The sequence below is a fragment of the Oncorhynchus tshawytscha genome, linkage group LG23 (assembly GCF_018296145.1).
Source record: "Oncorhynchus tshawytscha isolate Ot180627B linkage group LG23, Otsh_v2.0, whole genome shotgun sequence".
Lineage (NCBI taxonomy): Eukaryota > Metazoa > Chordata > Actinopteri > Salmoniformes > Salmonidae > Oncorhynchus > Oncorhynchus tshawytscha.
In genome coordinates, this window is record NC_056451.1 from 7,080,660 (window position 1) to 7,102,141 (window position 21,482).

Sequence of the window (21,482 nt, forward strand, 5' to 3'; positions counted from 1 at the left end):
CTAGTTTTCCCTCAGCCAAACAAAATGCTTGATAAATTCACAGATTATATAGATTTAATTATTGATCATCAATTTTCTTGACAGGACCCATTGTATTTTATAAACTATAAAAACATATAGAAGCTGTTTATCTTTTCCATTCTTCAGAAATGTTTAGCATGGCTATAAATGATAGAGAAGTTGACTAAAGCACAAACAGACCTGGCTACTAGGCATGACAAAGAAACATGCAGTGTCCATGTTTCATGTGACATTTTGAATGACATGTAGATGTTTTGTTGTTGCTAGGTGGCGTTAGTGTCATTATGCCTACCTAGACTTTTATTCCTGTACCTACCCATGTGAAACTGAAAGAATATCATATTCAAACATGACATTTTAACATGAACATTGGCACCTTTCTTTATCAAAAGACCCATATACACATCTTACAGACACCACCACTATTCCCGCTTATTTTAATGACCAGTCACAAGTGCAGACTCGCAAAAGTGTATATTTACCATCAATAATATACCTTTTCTTCAAGCTTTAGGCCCTTCTAAGATCTCAGAAATGGTGTACATTAAAGAGGTACAATAGAAATAAGTTATTTTGTTTTATACTACACACCAAACTAATAAGGGAATATAAAGTATCCATAGAGGCATGGAGTGTCTGTTGAGGTAAAAATATGACAGCTGTTGCATATGCATTTCAAATATCAGAGAATTGTCAAATGGTTTAGAACGCCATTTCAGCCAATCAGATTGCAGATTTCTCAAACCCGTTTTTATAAGTATAGGTATTCACAATAAGAAATGACAGAAAACATATCCTTTACTGTTCATCCATCTTTCTGTAACCATTTCAGTTTCAATATAACAACTTTGGGGAAATACTAAGGTAGGTCCACTTTTTATGACATGATTATCTTGTTCTTAGAAAACTGCACATGCGTACACACACACACATACCTTAACTATGAGATAAATTCACACTCAGTAAATCTGTACCATGTTGTGCTTATAGGACCAGCCTAGTCATGGAACATGTGACTACCCATCCGAGAATGTGTCCTCGCTCTCTTCAGAGTGTGTGCTGAGCTGAGATTTGAGCTGTGACTTCCTCCATGTTGTGATGGCCGCCCAGATACGACACAGCATCCCTCCTCTGTGGACAAACAGTTACAGTAAAGAAAACAACCATTACGGTACAGACCCTTTGTGTGTGTGGGTGTGTGTCCATGTGTGTGTGTGTGTGTCACATCCATACACCCTCACACTGCACAGATCCCTAGTCACATCCACATGTATCCACATAGACAAATCTCAGCAATCCACAGTACTTTCACAGTCCTTTGAATTAACAACCATCCAAACAGAGAACAGCGGGTTTTCCTCATTAAGCGCAGATCAGTTGTTTCCTGCTTCTGCTTTAAGGATGTGTGAACATGATTGGAGGAGGCAGGTCACCTTATGGCACAGTACATCAAGTCATCCCTGCAGGCCATGGTGAGGAGACAGTCCAAGGTGAACTCGTGAGAGAGTAACTAGAAACAAAAGCACAGCATGAATTCTACTTACACAACGTCGGTGAGAACAAGCCTCTAGCCTCACACAAACACTGACTGAAACTGAGCTACATCATAAAGAGAATATTGTCATAATGGATTACATCCTCTTTTTTCAGATTTTTCGTGGTCTAGACTTTTGTGACTTGTCATATTATTATAATGTGAATAAGGCTCACTCTTTTCACCAATTAGATGGTTTATTCCATGCATGCAGTTACCCATCAATCAATAGTCACACCATATTTTGGTAACCAATCCCACATCATTAAATCACAAGGTATTTTTGAAGTTCCTTACCTTGTCTATGGTGTCCTGATCTACTGGGATAGCCTTCAGCCAGCAAACCAAGGACTTGACTTCTGAGTTCGAACTAATCTGCAGGGACAACTCTGTATCTACAGGAGGATGAGAAGACAAGTCGGCATGATCTGGTCACCAGTTTGCACCATCATGCTACTAAGCTGAACAGTATGAGTATTTCAAATACAGATTTTCAGTAATGGTTAAGGTGTTAGCCCCAGTCTGGGCTAATCGCGACAGTATATGTTAACAAAGGGGAAAGGAGGTAATTAGGGTCTAATAAACAAAAACAGTCCAACATTTTCCTATGCCAGTTTCTAAATCATTATTATGACTGACACATCTGGTTCGAACTCTCGTATCTCAGCAGCAATGAGCTATACGCCTTAAACTCAAACCAGTAGAGCAGAAATCCACTGCCTCAGGGTGAGGTGTGGAGATAGATCTAGAAATACAGGGTGTGAATCACAAGGCCTACCAAGTGTCTCAATGGCATTTACATATCTCCATTTTAGGAATATTACAGTAGGCAGGCTGTAACTTGTGGGCCTTCAACCTCCAGTATCTACATGTATACAAAAACACACAAGAGGATTTAACGGCTGATATTCATTACTTGTTGGGCAAGGAGTGTTTGGCCTTGTTACATACTAAGGTGTGGCAGAGTGACACAGAATTTGGCTCACTAAGGTACCTCACCCAAACCTACAATCTTTACTAACACTCTAGCCTTCAATGTGCTGACATTAGCAATAGTCAGACTGCTTCGGGGTGGAGTAGGAGCTGAAAACATTACCTGTGGGTTCTGATGTGTTCCTGTTAGTGTCGATCTGACCCTGTCTACTCTGGACAGAGTTCCTCAGTAGCTCCTGGTATTCCCTCTCTTTCTCACTCAGCTGGGTCAGCAGTCTAAAACACACTTAGTCATTATGGACCAGGCCTGAAGTAACAGTACATTTCACTATTTACACATATCACTTCACTGTCCATTTTGTAACTGGTTGCAATGTAATCCTTGGTGGTGTGCTGGCATTGTTCACTGAATCTGTAGAAATGACCTTATTTTCCTTACATTTTAAAGCCCATTATACTAAAGGTGAAAAAAAAGGAAACCCCCCACATTAAAAGGTGGAACAAAGAATAAAATGACAACACAAATGCATTTATGCCACGCCAAAAAGCAATGTAATATAAACAGCTAAGTAAATGGTACTGAACCTGCGTGTCTCTAGCCGTAGATCTCTCAGTTCCTGACTGAGGGGACAGTTAGCGTTGTACCGGAGGCCATTGGGTAAGCAGGGGCTTTCTGAAACCTCCTCTATGGGCTCTGTGTCGGCTGGCGCCGCCACCTGGTCATCTGAGAGGACTGCAGGCAAAAGCTCTGCTAGCTCACTGGGCTGCTGCTCTCTTTCTGGGCTACTCTCCTCCGTCTCAAAGGAAGACTGCAGCTGAAGCTTGAGCTCTGAAAGTCACCGAGGTGTGTGTGAGCAAGTGTGTGTGTGGAGGTGGGACGGGGGTTGGGAGGTGGTGAGGTATTTGAATGGCGGGGTTGGACTCAAATCATGAAATTGAAATGTAGTTCTATGAGGAATTTCCATGTCTAAACAACTGATAGAAGTTGAGATGGAATTAGGTCTGACTCTGCTGGTTCTTACCTGGTAACAGCACAGTGATGGCGTCCTGTACGGCCTGCCTCAGAAGGTTATCCAGAGCAAACATCCAGTGAGGTTTCACCCGCTGCTGCCTCAACACCTTTTTCACCTGCGCACGCACACACACACGGGAGTGAGAAGAATGGGTTAGCACAATACTACTGGGTGTGACACAGAGCCTGTGGTCGAGTGGTAAATCTCTTGCCTATTGACACATATAAGACTCCCCCTGTTTAATTCCACATCCACCCTTGCCTTGTGATTACTAACTATCTAATACTTGAGGAACCATGTGTGTGAAATATATGGCCAATCAATGACAGTACGCAATCTTTTACATGCCAGGGAGAAATGGAAACTGGCAGGGCTACTGCCCTCAAGGACTGGCGTTGCAACTCCTGGGTAATGTTCATTATGTACAAACAAAACAAAAAACAGGGAGGGACTACCCAAACTAGTCCAATAAGATGTTGCAAGATGTTTATAATGTTTTCCGTTGCATACCCTAATGAACACAACCGTGACCTCCAGTGACCTACCGCATCCTGGAAGCTGAAGAGCACAGCTCGCAGGTTTTTGAGGGGTACTGCAGTAGCAAGCAGTGTGGAGCGCAACTTCACCAGGCTGTTGGTCAGGTGCCTTCTGTCTGGAGAGCGGATGTTCTCCCGCAGGCAGCCAATCAGCTCAGAGATGTGCTCTGAGGTCACGGACCCAACGTCTGTTTGCTTAGAGGCAAGGAGAGAGGAAACGCGATAAAATAATTATAGGCAAAGAAACCTACAAATGTAAAAATGCAGACATAAACACTCATTCTTTCACACCTAACATGTACAGCAGACTCCTGATAAGGGTATACTGTTTAAGTGCCTTGTGGTCCTGTGTAGCTCAGTTGGTAGAGCATGGTGCTTGTAACGCCAGGGTAGTGGGTTCACTTTCCTGGGACTATCCAGACGTAAAACGTATGCACGCATGACTAAGTCTGCTAAGTGACATATATTATTTCACCATACATTGTCTTTAATTGCTCTAGATATATGCATGCTCAGATCGGTTGGGTGCATGCCCTCATAACAATCCTAAGCCATTGCATTTATCAGGAGTTGACTATCTCAATTAGGGATAGACCCTTCTCTGGGCCCATAATCAAAAATGGTCAAATACTAGAAGTACTGAATTAAGATCAGGTCCATCCTGTCTTATTCATTATGATCTAAAAGGCAAAACAGATCCTAAATCAGCACTCCTACTCTGACACTCTTGATACATACAGCCCAAGATCTCTCGCTCTCTACCTGAGGTAGTGTGTTCTGGATGTTGTGCACCACATCGGTGATGTACTCAGTGAGGATCCTGTGCAGTGTGGCCCTCCTCTCGCTGTCTTTCCTCAGTAGGAACAGGCCCAGGTTCTCCCCTGACGTGGCTGGACTAGCCGTCATGTCCACAGTACTGGGCTCCTCTGACACCCTGGCCACCACAAGGGGGAGACAGATATACACCAATGTCACATAGATAAAACATTCTGCCATACAAATATGGTCTTTGGCAATATATAGCATGGGCTCCATCTCAATTGCTTGAAATTATCTGACCTCTCCTCTACTCCCCCCTCTATCTGCAGTGATTGGAAAATAAGACCACATGGTGGAAGCTCATCACAGAGCCGCTGGATTTTTCAGACAATTTAGGAAAAGCCATGGTCGATCTTGAGGTTATCTACGGCATTATATTGCATTTACAGTAAGGCAATGATCTACAATGAAGATGTATGTATGATGTAATCGAATGGGGAACCAGAGGGTATAGGATGTTTTGACCTACGGCAGGAAGCCTCTGGTGCTGGGTGGGCTCTTTGTAATGTCCTTTCCTCTGAGGGGGGAGATGGTCCTCCGGAGGTCCCATGAGCACGACAGGTCCATCCTGTCAGTGTCCCTGTCTGTATCTGTCACACGTATAGACACTGGGACAGACATACTCCGCTGGTAGATGTCACCTACAGGACACAAAGCAGGACAGTGTCATTAATTACCCCAATAATGGTGACGGAATGGCGATGAGCGTGGCGTTTCTGAATTAGGAAGACTATACACAGACAAGGGCTATAATAATTCATATTTCAGACAATTATGAAAATAATGAGTGTGGTGATTGAAATTAGGATCCCTTTTGTATTTTATATGTATTTGTAAAAGAACAGACAGCCAGCCTGAGAGGCCAGGAAAGGGATTGTATTCCCATCGTCGAGGGGGTATGTGGTCCAGAGTAGGCAGTGCTACCACAAGACTGGACTCTGGCACTGATGATGACTACAAAAATGATAAATATGATGATTAAAATAACACTCTCTCTGATTATGATGATTACAATAACAATGAAGATGACTCACCAGCATCTGTAGGCAGTGTTTCAGGCTCTGGCTTGGCCTTCCTCCGGGAGGTGGATTTGAGGAAGGAATCCTTGAGCAGCTCAGAGGCCGTGGCCCTGTTGTCTGGGTCCGGTGTGAAGCAGCTCATGATGCAGCCTTTGGCCTCAGCTGACATACAGTCCGGCACCTCCGGGTGGATCTTGAACATACCAACCTAGAGGGAGATGGAAACAGAGTACGTACACTTCAAGGTTGTGTTCAGTAGGACACGCAACGGAAAACATTTTGCAATGGACATGTTCAGGTTGTCCCTCCCTGTTTCAGTATATCTTCAGTTTGAAGCTTTCTGAACACAACCCTGGTTTCAGCTGGTAAAATTCTTTACAGTCCAGTATTTATCTAGTATTCACAAGTACTAACAAAGTATAGGTTAAAATGTAATAACATACTAATTATCAAACCTTCTGGTTTCCAAGAGAAAGATTACCTTGAACATGGCTGCCTGTGGGCTGCCCAGCTCGTGGAAGGGTGGTTTCCCCGTGGCCATCTCTATGATGGTACAGCCCAAGGACCAGATGTCTGCAGGCTTCCCATAACCCCGCGGGCCCTGGTCGATGATCTCTGGAGCCATGTACTGCAGGGTCCCTAAAACACCACAGAGACGTTTAGACACCTGCCTACACAAACATGTAGGCAACGTATGTAAATAATATTCATACCAAGAAAATCAAATATAAATGTTCATATGAAAAAAAGCATGGCCACATACCCAACCACACTCATGAAACATACACACACCTGTAAAGGTCTCTGTGCAGGGGTTGATTCCCGCCAGTCGTTTCGAGGTGCCAAAGTCAGAGATCTTGAGAACACCACTGTAGGTGTTAATCAACACGTTGTCACCCTGTGAGAAAATGACTGGGTTTTTTACACTGTAGAGGTCGACTAATTAATCGGCATGGCCAATTAATTAGGGCACCTTGTGGCTGCAAGGAGCCAAGGTAAGTTGCTAGCTAGCATTAAACGTATCTTATAAAAAAAACAATCAATCTTCACATAATCACTAGTTAACTACACATGGTTGATGATATTGCTAGGTTAACTAGCTTGTCCTGCATTGCATATAATCAATGCTGTGCGTGTTAATTTATCATCGAATCACAGCCTACTTCAACTTCGCCAAACGGGTGATGATTTAACAAAAACACATTGCCGAAAAAAGCACAATCTTAGCACAAATGTACCTAACCATAAACACCAATGCCTTTCCTAAAATCAATACACAGAAGTATATATTTTTTAAACCTGCATATTTAGTTAAAAGAAATTCATGTTAGCAAGCAATATTAAGTAGGGAAATTGTGTCACTTCTCTTGCATTCAGTGCAAGCAGAGTCAGGGTATATGCAACAGTTTGGGCCGCCTAGCTCGTTGCGAACTGTACACTAATTTGCCAGAATTTTACATAATTATGACATAACATTGAAGGTTGTGCAATGTAACAGCAATATTTAGACTTAGGGTTGCCACCCGTTCGATAAAATACGTAACGGTTCCATATTTCACTGAAAGAGTAAACTTTTGTTTTCGAAATGATAGTTTCCGTATTCGACCATATTAATGACCAAAGGCTTGTAATTTCTGTGTTTATTATATTATAATTAAGTCTGATTTGATATTTAATAGAGCAGTCTGAGCAGTGGTAGGCAGCAGCAGGCTCGTAAGCATTCATTCAAACAGCACACTACTGCATTTGCCAGCAGCTCTTAGCAATGCTTGAAGCACAGCGCTGTTTATGACTTCAAGCCTATCAACTCCCGAGATTAGGCTGGCAATACTAAAGTGCCTATAAGAACATCCAATAGTTAAAAGGTATATGAAATACAAATGGTATAGAGAGAAACAGCCGACGTGTTATAATTCCTATAATAACTACAACCTAAAACTTATTAACTGGGAATATTGAACCACCAGCTTTCATATGTTCTCATGTTCTGGGCAAGGAATGTAAACGTTAGCTTTTTTACATGGCACATATTGCACTTTTACTTTCTTCAACACGGTGTTCTTGCATTATTAAAACCAAATTGAATAAGTTTCATTATTTATTTGAGACTAAATATATTTTATTTATGCATTATATTAAGTTAAAATAAAAAACTTCATTGAGTATTGTTGTAATTGTCATTATTACAAATATATATATATTTTTTTAAACATCCGATTAGAAAAATCATAAAATCGGTCGATTCCACTGGATCCACTTTCCCCATAACTACTGTGTTACCATGTTTTGAGTAAGCAACATACACCAGGTTCATGCTCAGTGGGGCACAAAGTATCAAAACATTTAGAAATGGAAATAATAAAGGAGCATTTCTCAAGTCCAGGAAGTCCCTTCCTGTTTCACTCCAACACAACCAGCTCGGACTGTGTGAATTAAAATCTGCTGTGGCATTGGTACTTTTTTGAACATTTATTTAGCAGCAGCAACAGTCTCCTTGAGGACACCTCACCTTGATGTCTCTGTGGACTATCTGGTGGTCATGGAGGTACTTAAGCCCTTCAAGGATCTGTTTGGTGTAGAAAATGACGGTGGCCTCGTTGTCTTTCAGGGGTCCCCATTTGGAACGCAGGAGAGAGGACAAGCTTCCTACATGGGAGAGATGACATTGGAATGGGTTACAGTTAGATATGCAAGGGGTTCAATTTAGGATTCGCAACACCTCTGGGCCTCGTTTCCCAGTTGCGATGTAACTTAAGCGTTACAATGACGTACCAGACACATCGTTATTTATGAGCTAACTTTACGAGTGTTTCCCAGACAACCACGTAAAGAAAACATTCGCTTAGTGCGTTGTTATACCACGTATCGACACTGATAGGATCAAAAGAAAAGCAGCACTGCTTTTAGGTCAGATTTCTCCATTCAAATCTTAACATTAAAACGATTCCACAATACTGACCAAGGATCAGCTCCTAGAGATATTACCACCTACGGCTGAAAATAGGCTATTGAGGCAGCTTATTATGCTTGCCCAACAATACCTCACTACATCACAGATTGGGCACATTATTGACCACGTTGTCACACGTCATGAAACACTTAAGCAAAAATAATAGACAATACCCTAGTCGAAAAATAGAACTCAATTGATGGAAATAGCCCATCCAGGCTATGCATCTTTTAATGCAGTCATCTCGGTTTTCATTCCAAGCATAATTTTATTCTTCACTTGTTGTATTTGTAGTCAACTTAGTTCTGAAGATAACAGCCGTCACAGTCAGACAGAAAAAATCTAGATGTTTATGCTGTGTTTAGCGAAGATCTTCTGTGAATAAAGTGATGCGAAAGGGCAACAAAAAAAAAGCACCTAATGATGCACTTTGGCTGTGCTACGAGTGGTCTGGATCACTAGATGTGCCACGTTACTAACGAAGGAACTGGGAAACACCTCAGCTACGAAACATACATCGTAAGAAGGTTCTAATGATGATCTTAACGCTACGAAGGCTCTGGGAAAACAAGGCCCAGAATATTCAAAGATAAAATGTCAGAAGCTGAAATAAAACATTACTTTTTAAAGTATTTTCACTTTCTTTAACACTGGTACATCAGTGACTTGATTGCATTGTGAAATTCATTTTTCCTCTATCGCTGGGATACTGGAAACACCCACACATCCGGTGTGATATCCTGCCTGTAGCTATTTCATTGAGTTACACACACACACACACACACACACACACACACACACACCAGACTTCCTGAAAACTGAAATATGATAATTTCGTAATATTCCAGTGAGTTTCACTAAGCCTTCACAACAGTATGTAGCTGAAATTGTAGGGATTTGTACTGTCCTTTTTTACAGTGCATTCAGACCCCTTGACTTCCACATTTTGTTACGCTACAGCCTTAAATCTAAAATGGATTACATTTTTCCCCCACATCAATCTACACACAATACCCCATAATGACAAAGCGAAAACATGTTTGCAAATGTATTAATGTTTTTTTAAATACCTTATTGCCATTAGTATTCAGACCCTTTGCTATGAGACTCAACATTGAGCTCAGGTGCATCTTATTTCCATGAATCATCCTTGCGATGTTTCTACAACTTGATTGGAGTCCACCTGTGGTAAATTCAATTGATTGGACATGATTTGGAAAACCACACACCTGTCTAAATAAATGTCCCACAGTTGACAGTGCATATACAGTGGGGCAAAAAAGTATTTAGTCAGCCACCAATTGTGCAAGTTCTCCCACTTAAAAAGATGAGAGGCCTGTAATTTTCATCATAGGTACACTTCAACTATGACAGACAAAATGAGGGGGGGGAATCCAGAAAATCACATTGTAGGATTTTTTTATGAATTTATTTGCAAATTATGGTGGAAAATAAGTATTTGGTCACCTACGAACAAGCAAGATTTCTGGCTCTCACAGACCTGTAACTTCTTCTTTAAGAGGCTCCTCTGTCCTCCACTCGTTACCTGTATTAATGGCACCTGTTTGGACTTGTTATCAGTATAAAAGACACCTGTCCACAACCTCAAACAGTCACACTCCAAACTCCACTATGGCCAAGACCAAAGAGCTGTCAAAGGACACCAGAAACAAAATTGTAGACCTGCACCAGGCTGGGAAGACTGAATCTGCAATAGGTAAGCAGCTTGGTTTGAAGAAATCAACTGTGGGAGCAATTATTAGGAAATGGAAGACATACAAGACCACTGATAATCTCCCTCGATCTGGGGCTCCACACAAGATCTCACCCCGTGGGGTCAAATATATATATATACACACACACACTATAAGTACCTTTCATATAACCATTAATATAGTGCTTAGCTTTAATCTCTTACAGGACTAAGAAATCAAACTTAGTTAAAAGTGTAAAGTATTTTGACTACAGCACGAGGCTCACGTGGACTGAACAATAAACTAGCCTGGGTAAATGAAAAGTACTAGTGCTTACACCTACATGTCATTTATTATAACGTAATCTAAAACATAGGTGTACCAAAATGGATTGTGATACTAGTTAATCACATTTCATGATAGTATGAAAACGAAAATAGTTCGCCATGCATGATTAGCATGCTCACTAACGCTTGCCATTTCAATTGATCGATAGCTGAGCTAGCCTAAATGTTAATGGCTTGTGCGTATGCTTGGTTCAGTATGAACGCGCACAAAATGCTAGCAATAGTTTAGCTAGCCTAATCATTAGCAGCTCGTTTACCTTATAAAAACTCAACAAATCCTGGCATCAACCGTTCCCTCAATCGCTTCACAGTACGTTCGTACAGATAAGTGAGTAATATCCAGGTCTCTTTTTAGTTCAGTTTTATAAAACTTCTCAACGATTTGAAATGACATTTTTCTTCCATGGAATGGCGGTAGCTCATCACGTTCCGTTCTAGCTCTTTTTCAGCATGTTGGCGCCAACTGGTGTATAACGTGAGGTTAGGAGAGGGACTAAGAGAATATTGTTTGGCTCAAAATAAACTGCAGGTCATGCAGCTTCTGACAGCTGATTTGTAATATCGCTCAACTTAAAACATATCAATAGCAATATAGTATAATATGATTGGTTACTGGAATCTCACTAGTAAGGATACGTACTCAACATTAGTTGACCTGCGTTACACTACGGTGAAGCGTGGTGGTGGCAGCATCATGCTGTGAGGATGTTTTTCAGCGGCAGGGACTGGGAGACTAGTCAGGATCAAGGGACAGATGAATGGAGCAAAGTACAGAGCGATCCTTGATGAAAAGCTAATCCAGAGCTTTCAGGACCTCAGACTGGGGCGAAGGTTCCCCTTTGAGAGGATCTGCAGAGAAGAATGGGAGAAACTCCCCAAATACAGGTGTGCCAAGCTTGTAGCATCACACCCAATCAAGAAGACTCAAGGATGTAATCGCTGCCAAGGGTGCTTCAACAAAGTACTGCGTAAAGGGTCTGAATACTTGAGTAAATATGATGTTTTTTTATACATCTGCAAAAATGTCTAAAAAACTGTTTTTGCTTTGTCATTATGGGGTATTGTATATAGATTGAGGGGGAAAAAAAACAATTTAATACATTTTAGAATAACATTGTTACATAACAAAATGTGGAAAAGTCAAGGGGTCTGAATACTTTCCGAATGCACTGTATAATTCTAACATGAATGCTATCCCCTCCTCTTTACTCTCACTTATGTGATAGCTCCATAGTCCAGAGTCAGTGATGCTTCCCAACATGGGTGTGATGGCAACGCCTTTTTCCCCCTCAAGAGGCTGAAAATATTTGGCATGGGCCCTCAGATCCTCAAAGATATGAGAGAATATTGACTGACTGCATCACCACTTGGTATGGCAACTGCTTGGGATCTGACTGCAAGGCGCTACAGAGGGTAGTGCGTACAGCCCAGTACATCACTGGGGCCAAGCTCCCTTCCATCTATACAAGGCGGTGTCAGATGAAGGCCCTAAAAATTGTCTAAGACCCCAGCCACCCTAGTCATAGACCGTTCTCTCTGCTACTGCACAAGCGGTAACGGAGCACCAAGTCGTAAGACCCCCAAGCCGCAAGACTGCTAAACAGTTACTCAAATGGCTACCCAGACTATTTACATTGACCTCTGTTTACATTGTACTGACATTCTTGCACTGGCTTTATGAACATTCACTGGACTCTACCCACACACTCAGGCATACTACACTGACACTCCAGACACACACACGCATATTGAAGCCACACACACTGCTGCTATTCTGTTTATTATCGATCCTGATTGTCTAGTCACTTTTACCCCTACCTACATGTACATATTACCGCAAACAACTCAACTACCTCGTACCCCTGCACATTGACTCAGTACTGGTACTCCTTGTACAGTTGAAGTTGGAAGTTTACATACACTTAGGTTGGAGTCATTAAAACTAGTTTTTCAACCACTCCACAAATTTCTTGTTAACAAACTAGAGTTTTGGCAAGTCCATTAGGACATCTACACTGTGCATGACCAGTAATTATTCCAACAATTGTTTAAAGAGAAATGATTTCACTTATTTTCACTGTATCACAATTAAAGTGGGTCAGAAGTTTACATAAACTAAGTTGACTGTGCCTTTAAACAGCTTAGAGAATTCCAGAAAATGTCATGGCTTTAGAAGCTCCTGATAGGCTAATTAACATAATTTGAGTCAATTGGAGGTGTACCTGTGGATGTATTTCAAGGCCTACCTTCAAACTCAGTGTCTCTTTGCTTGACATCATGGGAAAATCAAAAGAAATAAGCCAAGACCTCAGAAAATAATTGTACACCTCCACAAGTCCGGTGCATCATTGGGAGCTATTTACAAACACCTGAAGGTACCACGTTCATCTGTACAAACAATAGCACACAAGTATAAACACCATGGGACCACGCAGCCGTCATACCTCTCAGGAAGGAGACGCGTTCTGTCTCCTAGAGATGAGCATACTTTGGTGCGAAAAGTGCAAATCAATACCAGAACAACATCAAAGGACCTTGTGAAGATGCTGGAGGAAACAGGTACAAAAGTATCTATATCCACAGTAAAACGAGTCCTATATCGACATAACCTGAAAGGCCGCTCAGCAAGGAAGAAGCCACTGCTCCAAAACCGCCAGAAAAAAAAGCCAGACTACGGGTTGCAACTGCACATGGGGACAAAGATTGTACTTTTTGGAGAAATGTTCTCTGGTCTGATGAAACAAAAATAGAACTGTTTGGCCATAATGACCATCTTTATGTTTGGAAGAAAAAGGGAGAGGCTTGCAAGCCAAAAAACACCATCCCAACCGTGAAGCCCGGGGGTGGCAGCATCATGTTTTGGGGGTGATTTGCTGCAGGAGGGACTGGTGTACTTCACAAAATAGATGGCATCATGAGTTAGGAAAATTATGTGGAAAAAAATTGTGTTGCTTGGTCGCAAATGGGTCTTCCAAATGGACAATGACCCCACGCATACTTCCAAAGTTATGGCAAAATGGCTTAAGGACAACAAAGTCAAGGTATTGGAGTGGCAATCACAAAGCCCTGACCTCGATCCCATAGAAAATTTGTGGGCAGAACTGAAAAAGCGTGTGCGAGCAAGGAGGCCTACAAACCTGACTCCGTTACACCAGCTCTGTCAGGAGGAATGGGCCAAAATTCACTCAACTTATTGTGGGAAGCTTGTGGAAGCTACCTGAAATGTTTGACCCAAGTAAAAGAAGTTAAAGGCAACGCTACCAAATACTAATTGAGTGTATGTAAACTTCTGACCCACTGGGAATGTGATGAAAGAAATAAAAGCTGAGAAATAATTCTCTACTATTATTCTGACATTTCACATTCTTAAAATAAAGGGGTGATCCTAGCTGACCTAAGACAGGGAATTTTTACAAGGATTAAATGTCAGGAATTGTGAAAAACTGAGTTTAAATGTATTTGGCTAAGGAGTATGTAAACTTCTGACTTCAACCGTATATAGCCTCATTAGTTATTTTATTGTGTTAACATTTCCTTTTATGCTATTTAATTGTATTTTTTTGTATTCTTTTTTAACTCTGCATTGGTGGGAAAAGGTTTAATTAAACATTTCACGGTAAAGTCTACACCTATTGTATTCGGCACATGTGACAGTTTCATAATTAGGGGGGCAGAGAAAGATGAGCAATAGTGAAATTATTGATGAGAGAATACAGTACCAGTGTGTGAGTGGTAGACAGAGATTGAAGGAAGGAGAATGAGTAGTAGAGAGACACAAACTGAGAAGTGAAGACTGAAACCATTAGTTGTACGGCAGTTTAAAAGTTAAAGCAGGACAGTATAAGATTACCAAAGCTTTCGTCAGTGAGAGAATGAATGAATACTGTACATACTGAGTGAAGGAGTGATATAAAGACTTGTCTAAAGACTACTCATTTGTAGTAGACAGGCACAAAAATCGAAATTAGAACACTGAATAAACTGGTTCTATGTGACCTGGTTTATGGGACCATAGAAACAGAATGAGATTTTAATATAGAATTAAATCAATTCTATTTCTATCCTCTGTACCTCCAGGAACCTCCTCCATAAAGATCTTGATGAAGCCATCCTGACTCATAGAGCCCAGGTACTGAACGATGTTCCTGTGCTTCAGCCTCTTGTGCAGAGCTATCTCCTCATGCAGAGGCTGGGAGTAACTGAGATTCACACGCAGATGGGGAGAGAACCAACAGTTAGCATTGGCACTAGATTTAGCATAGCATTAGCAAATGGGACAGTGTTCATCTGCCGTTATAACAACATTGCTACAAAACATAAACAATGTTAGTGCTAGCTGTGCAGTCATTGAAAAACAACTAAATTCATACTCTAATCTGGCAGTTGTGCTGACATGGTGTAGCTGTGACCCATACATACTGTATGAATATGATGAGAGATTTACAATCACCCGTCATGTGCTGCTTTGGCCTATGTGGCCATTAGTTCTGCAGAAGAACTTAGTATTTACATTTCTAGAACTATGGGGCTAAGCTCTTAGTAGAGGTCGAAGGCTCGTAAACAAGGAATGGGGAAATCTAAATAGACATCCATCTCTTCAGGGAGTAGATTCCGGTGTAGCTATGGGATACTGGACAAACATTACACATTTGGAATGTTGAGGAAAACATATGCACATTCATTATTCTCATCATTAAATCGTTTCGCTCACAATTATATAATATATTATACATATTAGGCTCAAATAATAAATAGGGATTTTATGGTATAATGTGCAAAGAAAAGTAGCCTGGTCCCAGATCTGTTTTGTCGTGTCAACAAGTATGGTCATTGTTTGACAATACAGAAAACAGATCTGGGACCATGTAAAAAAAAGTAAAAAGGGGAAATGTGTTTTCCATACGTTCTGTCTTTCTCTGGGATCTCCTTGATGGCGATGCGGACTTGGTTGCTCAGGTCCCTCCCAGCATACACCACGCCATAGGTTCCTTTACCCAGAACCACCTTGTCTCCGTTTTCGCTGGTCTCATAGATAAACTGCAGGAGGTAAGGGAGAATGTTTAATTCAACAGGAAGATGGATGTGAAACTAAATGTGTGTTTCATAAAAAAATTAGTTTTAGAGTGTGTAGGTTAGAAATATTGTAAAGAATTTAACAGGCAACCACAACAGAAAAGGTTGAGTGAGAGCGCGAAGCAATGGAAAAATATGCTAATTTAGAAACCTTCTGCTGCTCTGAACGGCAGTGAACTGAAATACCATTTGAAATTATTTCGAATTGTATTTGAACCCAGGTTTGCTGGAGTGACATGCTGGACTGAATTCAATGTTCTGTGAATACCAGGAACTTAACACACACAAAAATGAGGGGTCGGGAATACGTTAACCATTGGGGAACGGTTAAGGGAAACTTTTCACCTTTTGACCCCATCATGACAGGGCTTGTTTGTGTACTGGTAGGGAAGAAGGGGGGTCAGAAACAGAAAAGCAGCCTCGAGGGAGGAATCTAGGCTTCTATGGCCCTATCTCAATTTGTCTCTCCGCAATTCCTTGAATCCTTTCTCCTCACCTCCTTTTCAACTGTATTGGAGGAGAAGGTCCAATGTCTCCCCCTCGAACCCTGGTATCCAATGCGCTTTCAGAAGGAAGCAAGAAAAGAGGAAATCGAGGAAAGATTGAGAAAGAGCCTAGCTGACCTCCAGTAATCCTCCAGTGAGCTCGCTGGGGTACTCCACTGGGGCTTCTGCCTGGCTTAGGAGAGAGTTGACCAGCTCACAGAACCTGATGGAGAAACAACAAACACAAGAAACTAAATCATATGGAAAGACAGTCATATATTCATGGACCTCACAGGCAAGTCATAGATAAGACCTGCTGAAATACACAAATTCAGTACACAGCACTATTATCAATCTTATATGTCATGACATATTCAAAGGGACCTTTCAATTGCTAGTTATTTGCCTTTCACTGATTCCGCAAATACTACTATGAAAACCACTTCCTATTTCCTTCCTTTCTCAGAAGGTCTTGGATTAACACTGAGTATTTACTGTGTCCCAATACACAACACCTAGATAATAATGTACTGTATAAGCACACAATGTAAAATACATACACCTATCAATCCACACAGAAAGGGGAGAGAGAAGCAGGCTCTATTTCCATATGCCAGTGTAAAATAAACATTAACAGTTGTCATGTCAACACAATCAAATAATGTGATAATGGTCGAATGAACAGGCCCAATCTGTATGTACGTTTTATGTGGGGAATGAATCATTGGTTGATATGGTTGGTTGTTACGCCAGTTCCTGCTAGACAGCTGGGCTAAAGGCTGTCTTTTGGTGTGTGTTTGTGCGTGCGTGAGCGTGTGTCTGTGTTTGTATGTGTGTGGGACCCACCCTTTACAGTGCAGCTCGCTGGGAAAGCAGAGTTGGAAGTCATCCGAGTTCTCCAGGACATACAGGAAGCAGCTACGCTCGTCAAACTTGGAAACACTGAACAGGTCAAAAAGGTTAGAGAGGAGGATTAGGAGCTACACTGCAAAGCGAAGAGCGGCATCACAACAAGTACTCTCAAAATGGCAATGGAGGCAAACAAAGTTAAAAGGAATAAGAATCAAGACAAGAAAAGCCAACACATTCAATATGTGGCTCTGCAATTCAGAGAAAACCTTTTTCTTTGCATCTCGTATAGATTGAAATACTGATACGTTTCAAGCCACCGGTTGATAGTGTTGCAAATGCAAACTGAAATAAAATAAATATATCTACTGCCTCTGGAGGCAGTTCGGTAAGCAAAAAAAGGGGAAAATACACAGTGACCTCCACAGCCCACAGCCAAATAGACACGGACTCACACACACACATATCCAGTCACAGTCTTTGAGAACAGCACAGACAAAAACACCCTGATGGCCAGTGGCCAAGTCCGCCAGACAGTTAAAGTGTTTAGACTCAGTAGACCGCAACCTGGGTTCAAATACTATTTGAAATACTAAAGCTGGGCTTGACTGAGCACAATGGAACCAATAGAGTAGTCGCAAACCTGCAAACTCCGCCCATCAGGCTAAAGCAAACGCTGAAATATTTCAAATAGTATTGAAATCTAGGTCTGGTAGACTAGCCCTGATGATGTGTATGGGCTGCATGCGTGAACACCACACACCCACACAGCAAATGTTAGCACACTCTGTACTGTCTGTTACCGTACCTCACTCCCCGGATTTGCGAGGCAGGGAAAGTCCACTGGGCTTTCTGGCCTTTCTATGGAAGGGAAGACATGGCAGACTGTCAAAATGCTCACTCAACAACCTAAACACACACAAAGTATGCACGTGCCTGCACACACTGGCGGCCTCGCACGCACACTTCCTCATTAGGCGTGTCTTCTTTCCCCATCACTGACGTGGTGCCGTTAAGAAAACACTCCACGCCTATTCTAGTTAAAACACACCATTCTGTCTCACACCATTCCTGAACCACCATTTTCAATGTCTTGACACGTTAAACTGTAGACCTGTACAGTATAACTCAGTAGTTAAATATCTACGAGGCGGTAGGGGTCCATTTACCTGGTCCCAGATCTGCTTGTACTGTATTAGCCAACTCTTATGGTCATTGTCATGCCAAACATGGTCTGTACCTTCAGGGGTGTGATGTGGTTGAGCTGAACTGTGCAGCTGTCGTCCTCCTCACTCACACACACTATGGTGGGTTGGAGCACTTTGGTCGGCTCCAGGATCAGAACCTGAGGAACGGCAACGGTTAATGGTGCTAACAGTTTTTTAGCATTAAAAGGTTACTTTTATAAATACTTTTGCTGCAGAAAGGCACCTAACATTGTTAATGTGACAAACTATCCCGGCAGGGTGACGCCAAGTGCCAACTTCATTAGCAAATTATCTAACCATGACGGTGCAATTAAAATACATGTTAAAGCAAATCTGTTTTTACTGCTCTGCATTTGAATTAGAGGTCGACCGATTCTGATTTTTCAATGACGATACCGATTATTGGAGGACCAAAAAGCCGATACCGATTAATCGGCTGTTTTTTTGTTGTAGTAATAATGACAATTACAACAATACTGAATGAACACTTATTTTAACTTAATATAATACATCAATAAATTCAATTTAGCCTCAAGTAAATAATGAAACATGTTCAATTTGGTTTAAATAATGTAAAAACAAAGTGTTGGAGAAGAAAGTAAAAGTGCAATATGTGCTATGTAAGAAAGCTAAGGTTTAAGTTCCTTGCTCAGAACATGAGAACATATGAAAGCTGGTGGTTCCTTTTAACATGAGTCTTCAATATTCCCAGGTAAGAAGTTTTAGGTTGCAGTTATTATAGGAATTATAGAACTATTTCCCTCTATACCATTTGACTTTCATTAACCTTTGACTATTGGATGTTCTTATAGGCACTTTAGTATTGCCAGTGTAACAGTATAGCTTCTGTCCCTCTCCTCGCTCCTCCCTGGGCTCGAACCAGCAACACAACGACAACAGCCACCATCGAAGCAGCGTTACCCATGCAGAGCAAGGGGAACAACTACTAGAAGGCTCAGAGCGAGTGAAGATTGAAACGCTATTACTGCGCGCTAACTAGCTAGCCATTTCACTTCGGTTACACCAGCCTCATCTCGGGAGTTGATAGGCTTGAAGTCATAAACAGCGCAATGCTTGACGCGCAACGAAGAGCTGCTGGCAAAACGCACAAAAGTGCTGTTTGAATGAATGTTTACGAGCCTGCTTCTGCCTACCACTGCTCAGTCAGATACTTGGATATTACTAGATATTATCTAGCGTGTATCAACCATGTGTAGTTAATAGATTATGATTGATTGTTTTTTATAAAATACATTTAATCCTAGCTAGCAACTTACCTTGGCTTACTGCATTCGAGTAACAGGCAGGCTTCTTGTGGAGTGCAACGAGAGAGAGGCAGGTCGTTATTGCGCTGGACTAGTTAACTGTAAGGTTGCAAGATTGGATCCCCCGAGCTGACAAGGTGAAAATCTGTCATGCTGCCCCTGAACAAGGCAGTTAACCCACCGTTCCTAGGCTGTCATTGAAAATAAGAATGTGTTCTTAACTGACTTGCCTATTTAAATAAAGGAACACAAAATAATAATAATAAATATATATTTTTTAAATCGACAAATCGGCACCCAAAAATACCGATTTCCGATTGTTATGAAAACTTGAAATTGGTCAACCTCTAATTTGAATGCCCAGAACTGTTATATACTAGACAGAGAGAATCTATTGAGATCTCACAAAGCAATGTGGGTTTGAGGAACTGGGAGTGTTGGGAGTGGTGGAGTCTGACAGAGTGTCTTTGCAGCGGTCAAGACACTCTAACTAAATAAATCTGAATGTACTGGGAGCTGTGGTGAGGTCTTACTGGGCAGCGGTCAGTGGAAACAGTAGGCTTGCAGGCTTGCAGCATCAGCTCCATCCAGAAGTCCACAGTCTCCTGTTTAGACATTTTCACCTCTGGGGGCTTGGTGAACTGACGATACAAGATGAACGTCTCCATGATCGAGCCCACATACCTCAAAAGAAAGATGCGAATAAGTATTTGAAAATCAAAATAAAGTTGACCTTAAAGAGGCCATACCAATATTTTTCTTAGTGTCCATTTAGGGGACCCCTTTCCCCTATCTTTAACATTAAAGGTCCCGCAAAGAAAACATGTTTTTCATCAAATGGATGATATTTGGATGAAACCAGATCAGAGTTGGATGACCTGAGTATGAAAATGACTGTTGCTGGTACATTGATCAAGTCTGATCATAAAGTTACTGGTCCCCTCCCCCGTTGTCAAACACTTGAATTCAGATGGTGGGATTATTTAGGGCTTTGTGTTACATCACATAAAGCCCTAATTTGAATATACCAACAGTAATGTCTTATTCTCTTACCTAATTTAAAATAAGTACCGCCTGGTAACCATCAGCACAGAAGGTGTGTTTGCATAGCTAGCTAGTCTACTGGTGCCAAAATTTGACTGCAGGGTGACATCAGATTACAGGTTTCTCCTATTCATCTATGGCCCAAAAAATTAGAAGTTTCCCCTTTCATCTGTGTCTGGTGTCTGCTAGTTACTGACTAGATAGTTCTTTAGTCATCATGGAACAAAAGGGGGGGAAGGGTCGTTCAAAATTCAGACGCAGTTGTCATGTAATATATCTGCAACAGAAGAGGCTTGCCAAATGGGAGAGATTGACATCATTGATAGTCATGGTTTATGAACATGGTCTGGCAGTCAACACACACACTTAACCTGGGTTTAGGAGAGGAAGAGTGAGAAAGAGAGGGGGAAGCCATGATCTACACTCATATGAGGGATACCCAGACCTCACCCTGTCCAGTTTCAACTGAAATTGTCTAAGATGAACTAGCTAGCTATCTTCATGATCTCACTGCAACACCGCTGTCATGACATGGACCTTTCTGGGTGTAGATCATGGCTTCCCCCTCTCTTTCTCTCACTCTCCCTCTCCTAAACCCAGGTTTTATTGCCCCAGGTCGTAAATACCACAGAGACTCTCCCTGACCATGCAATTGAGAGAGTTTCACAGTAAGACAAAGGGATTCTCCCGCC

At 41.5% G+C, this 21,482-nt stretch overlaps 1 protein-coding gene across 1 annotated transcript in view; it reads right to left on the reverse strand.

Annotated features, from left to right (window-relative positions):
* Positions 1–444: 444 nt before the first annotated feature.
* Positions 445–21,482, reverse strand: part of LOC112223073 (mitogen-activated protein kinase kinase kinase 5) — a 30,230-nt gene continuing 9,192 nt past the window's right edge. Inside the window, exons 9-28 of the mRNA XM_024386029.2 lie at positions 20,280–20,430; positions 18,514–18,618; positions 18,082–18,134; positions 17,271–17,366; positions 16,563–16,647; positions 15,770–15,903; positions 14,938–15,065; positions 8,385–8,521; positions 6,668–6,773; positions 6,357–6,514; positions 5,891–6,083; positions 5,326–5,497; positions 4,800–4,971; positions 4,047–4,232; positions 3,511–3,616; positions 3,074–3,317; positions 2,652–2,764; positions 1,853–1,950; positions 1,455–1,531; positions 445–1,152 (exon numbers count right to left, since the gene is read on the reverse strand). Coding sequence (XP_024241797.1) covers positions 1,038–1,152; positions 1,455–1,531; positions 1,853–1,950; positions 2,652–2,764; positions 3,074–3,317; positions 3,511–3,616; positions 4,047–4,232; positions 4,800–4,971; positions 5,326–5,497; positions 5,891–6,083; positions 6,357–6,514; positions 6,668–6,773; positions 8,385–8,521; positions 14,938–15,065; positions 15,770–15,903; positions 16,563–16,647; positions 17,271–17,366; positions 18,082–18,134; positions 18,514–18,618; positions 20,280–20,430 — 2,629 coding nt within the window. The 3' untranslated portion in view covers positions 445–1,037. The remainder of the gene's footprint in view (positions 1,153–1,454; positions 1,532–1,852; positions 1,951–2,651; positions 2,765–3,073; positions 3,318–3,510; positions 3,617–4,046; positions 4,233–4,799; positions 4,972–5,325; positions 5,498–5,890; positions 6,084–6,356; positions 6,515–6,667; positions 6,774–8,384; positions 8,522–14,937; positions 15,066–15,769; positions 15,904–16,562; positions 16,648–17,270; positions 17,367–18,081; positions 18,135–18,513; positions 18,619–20,279; positions 20,431–21,482) is intronic.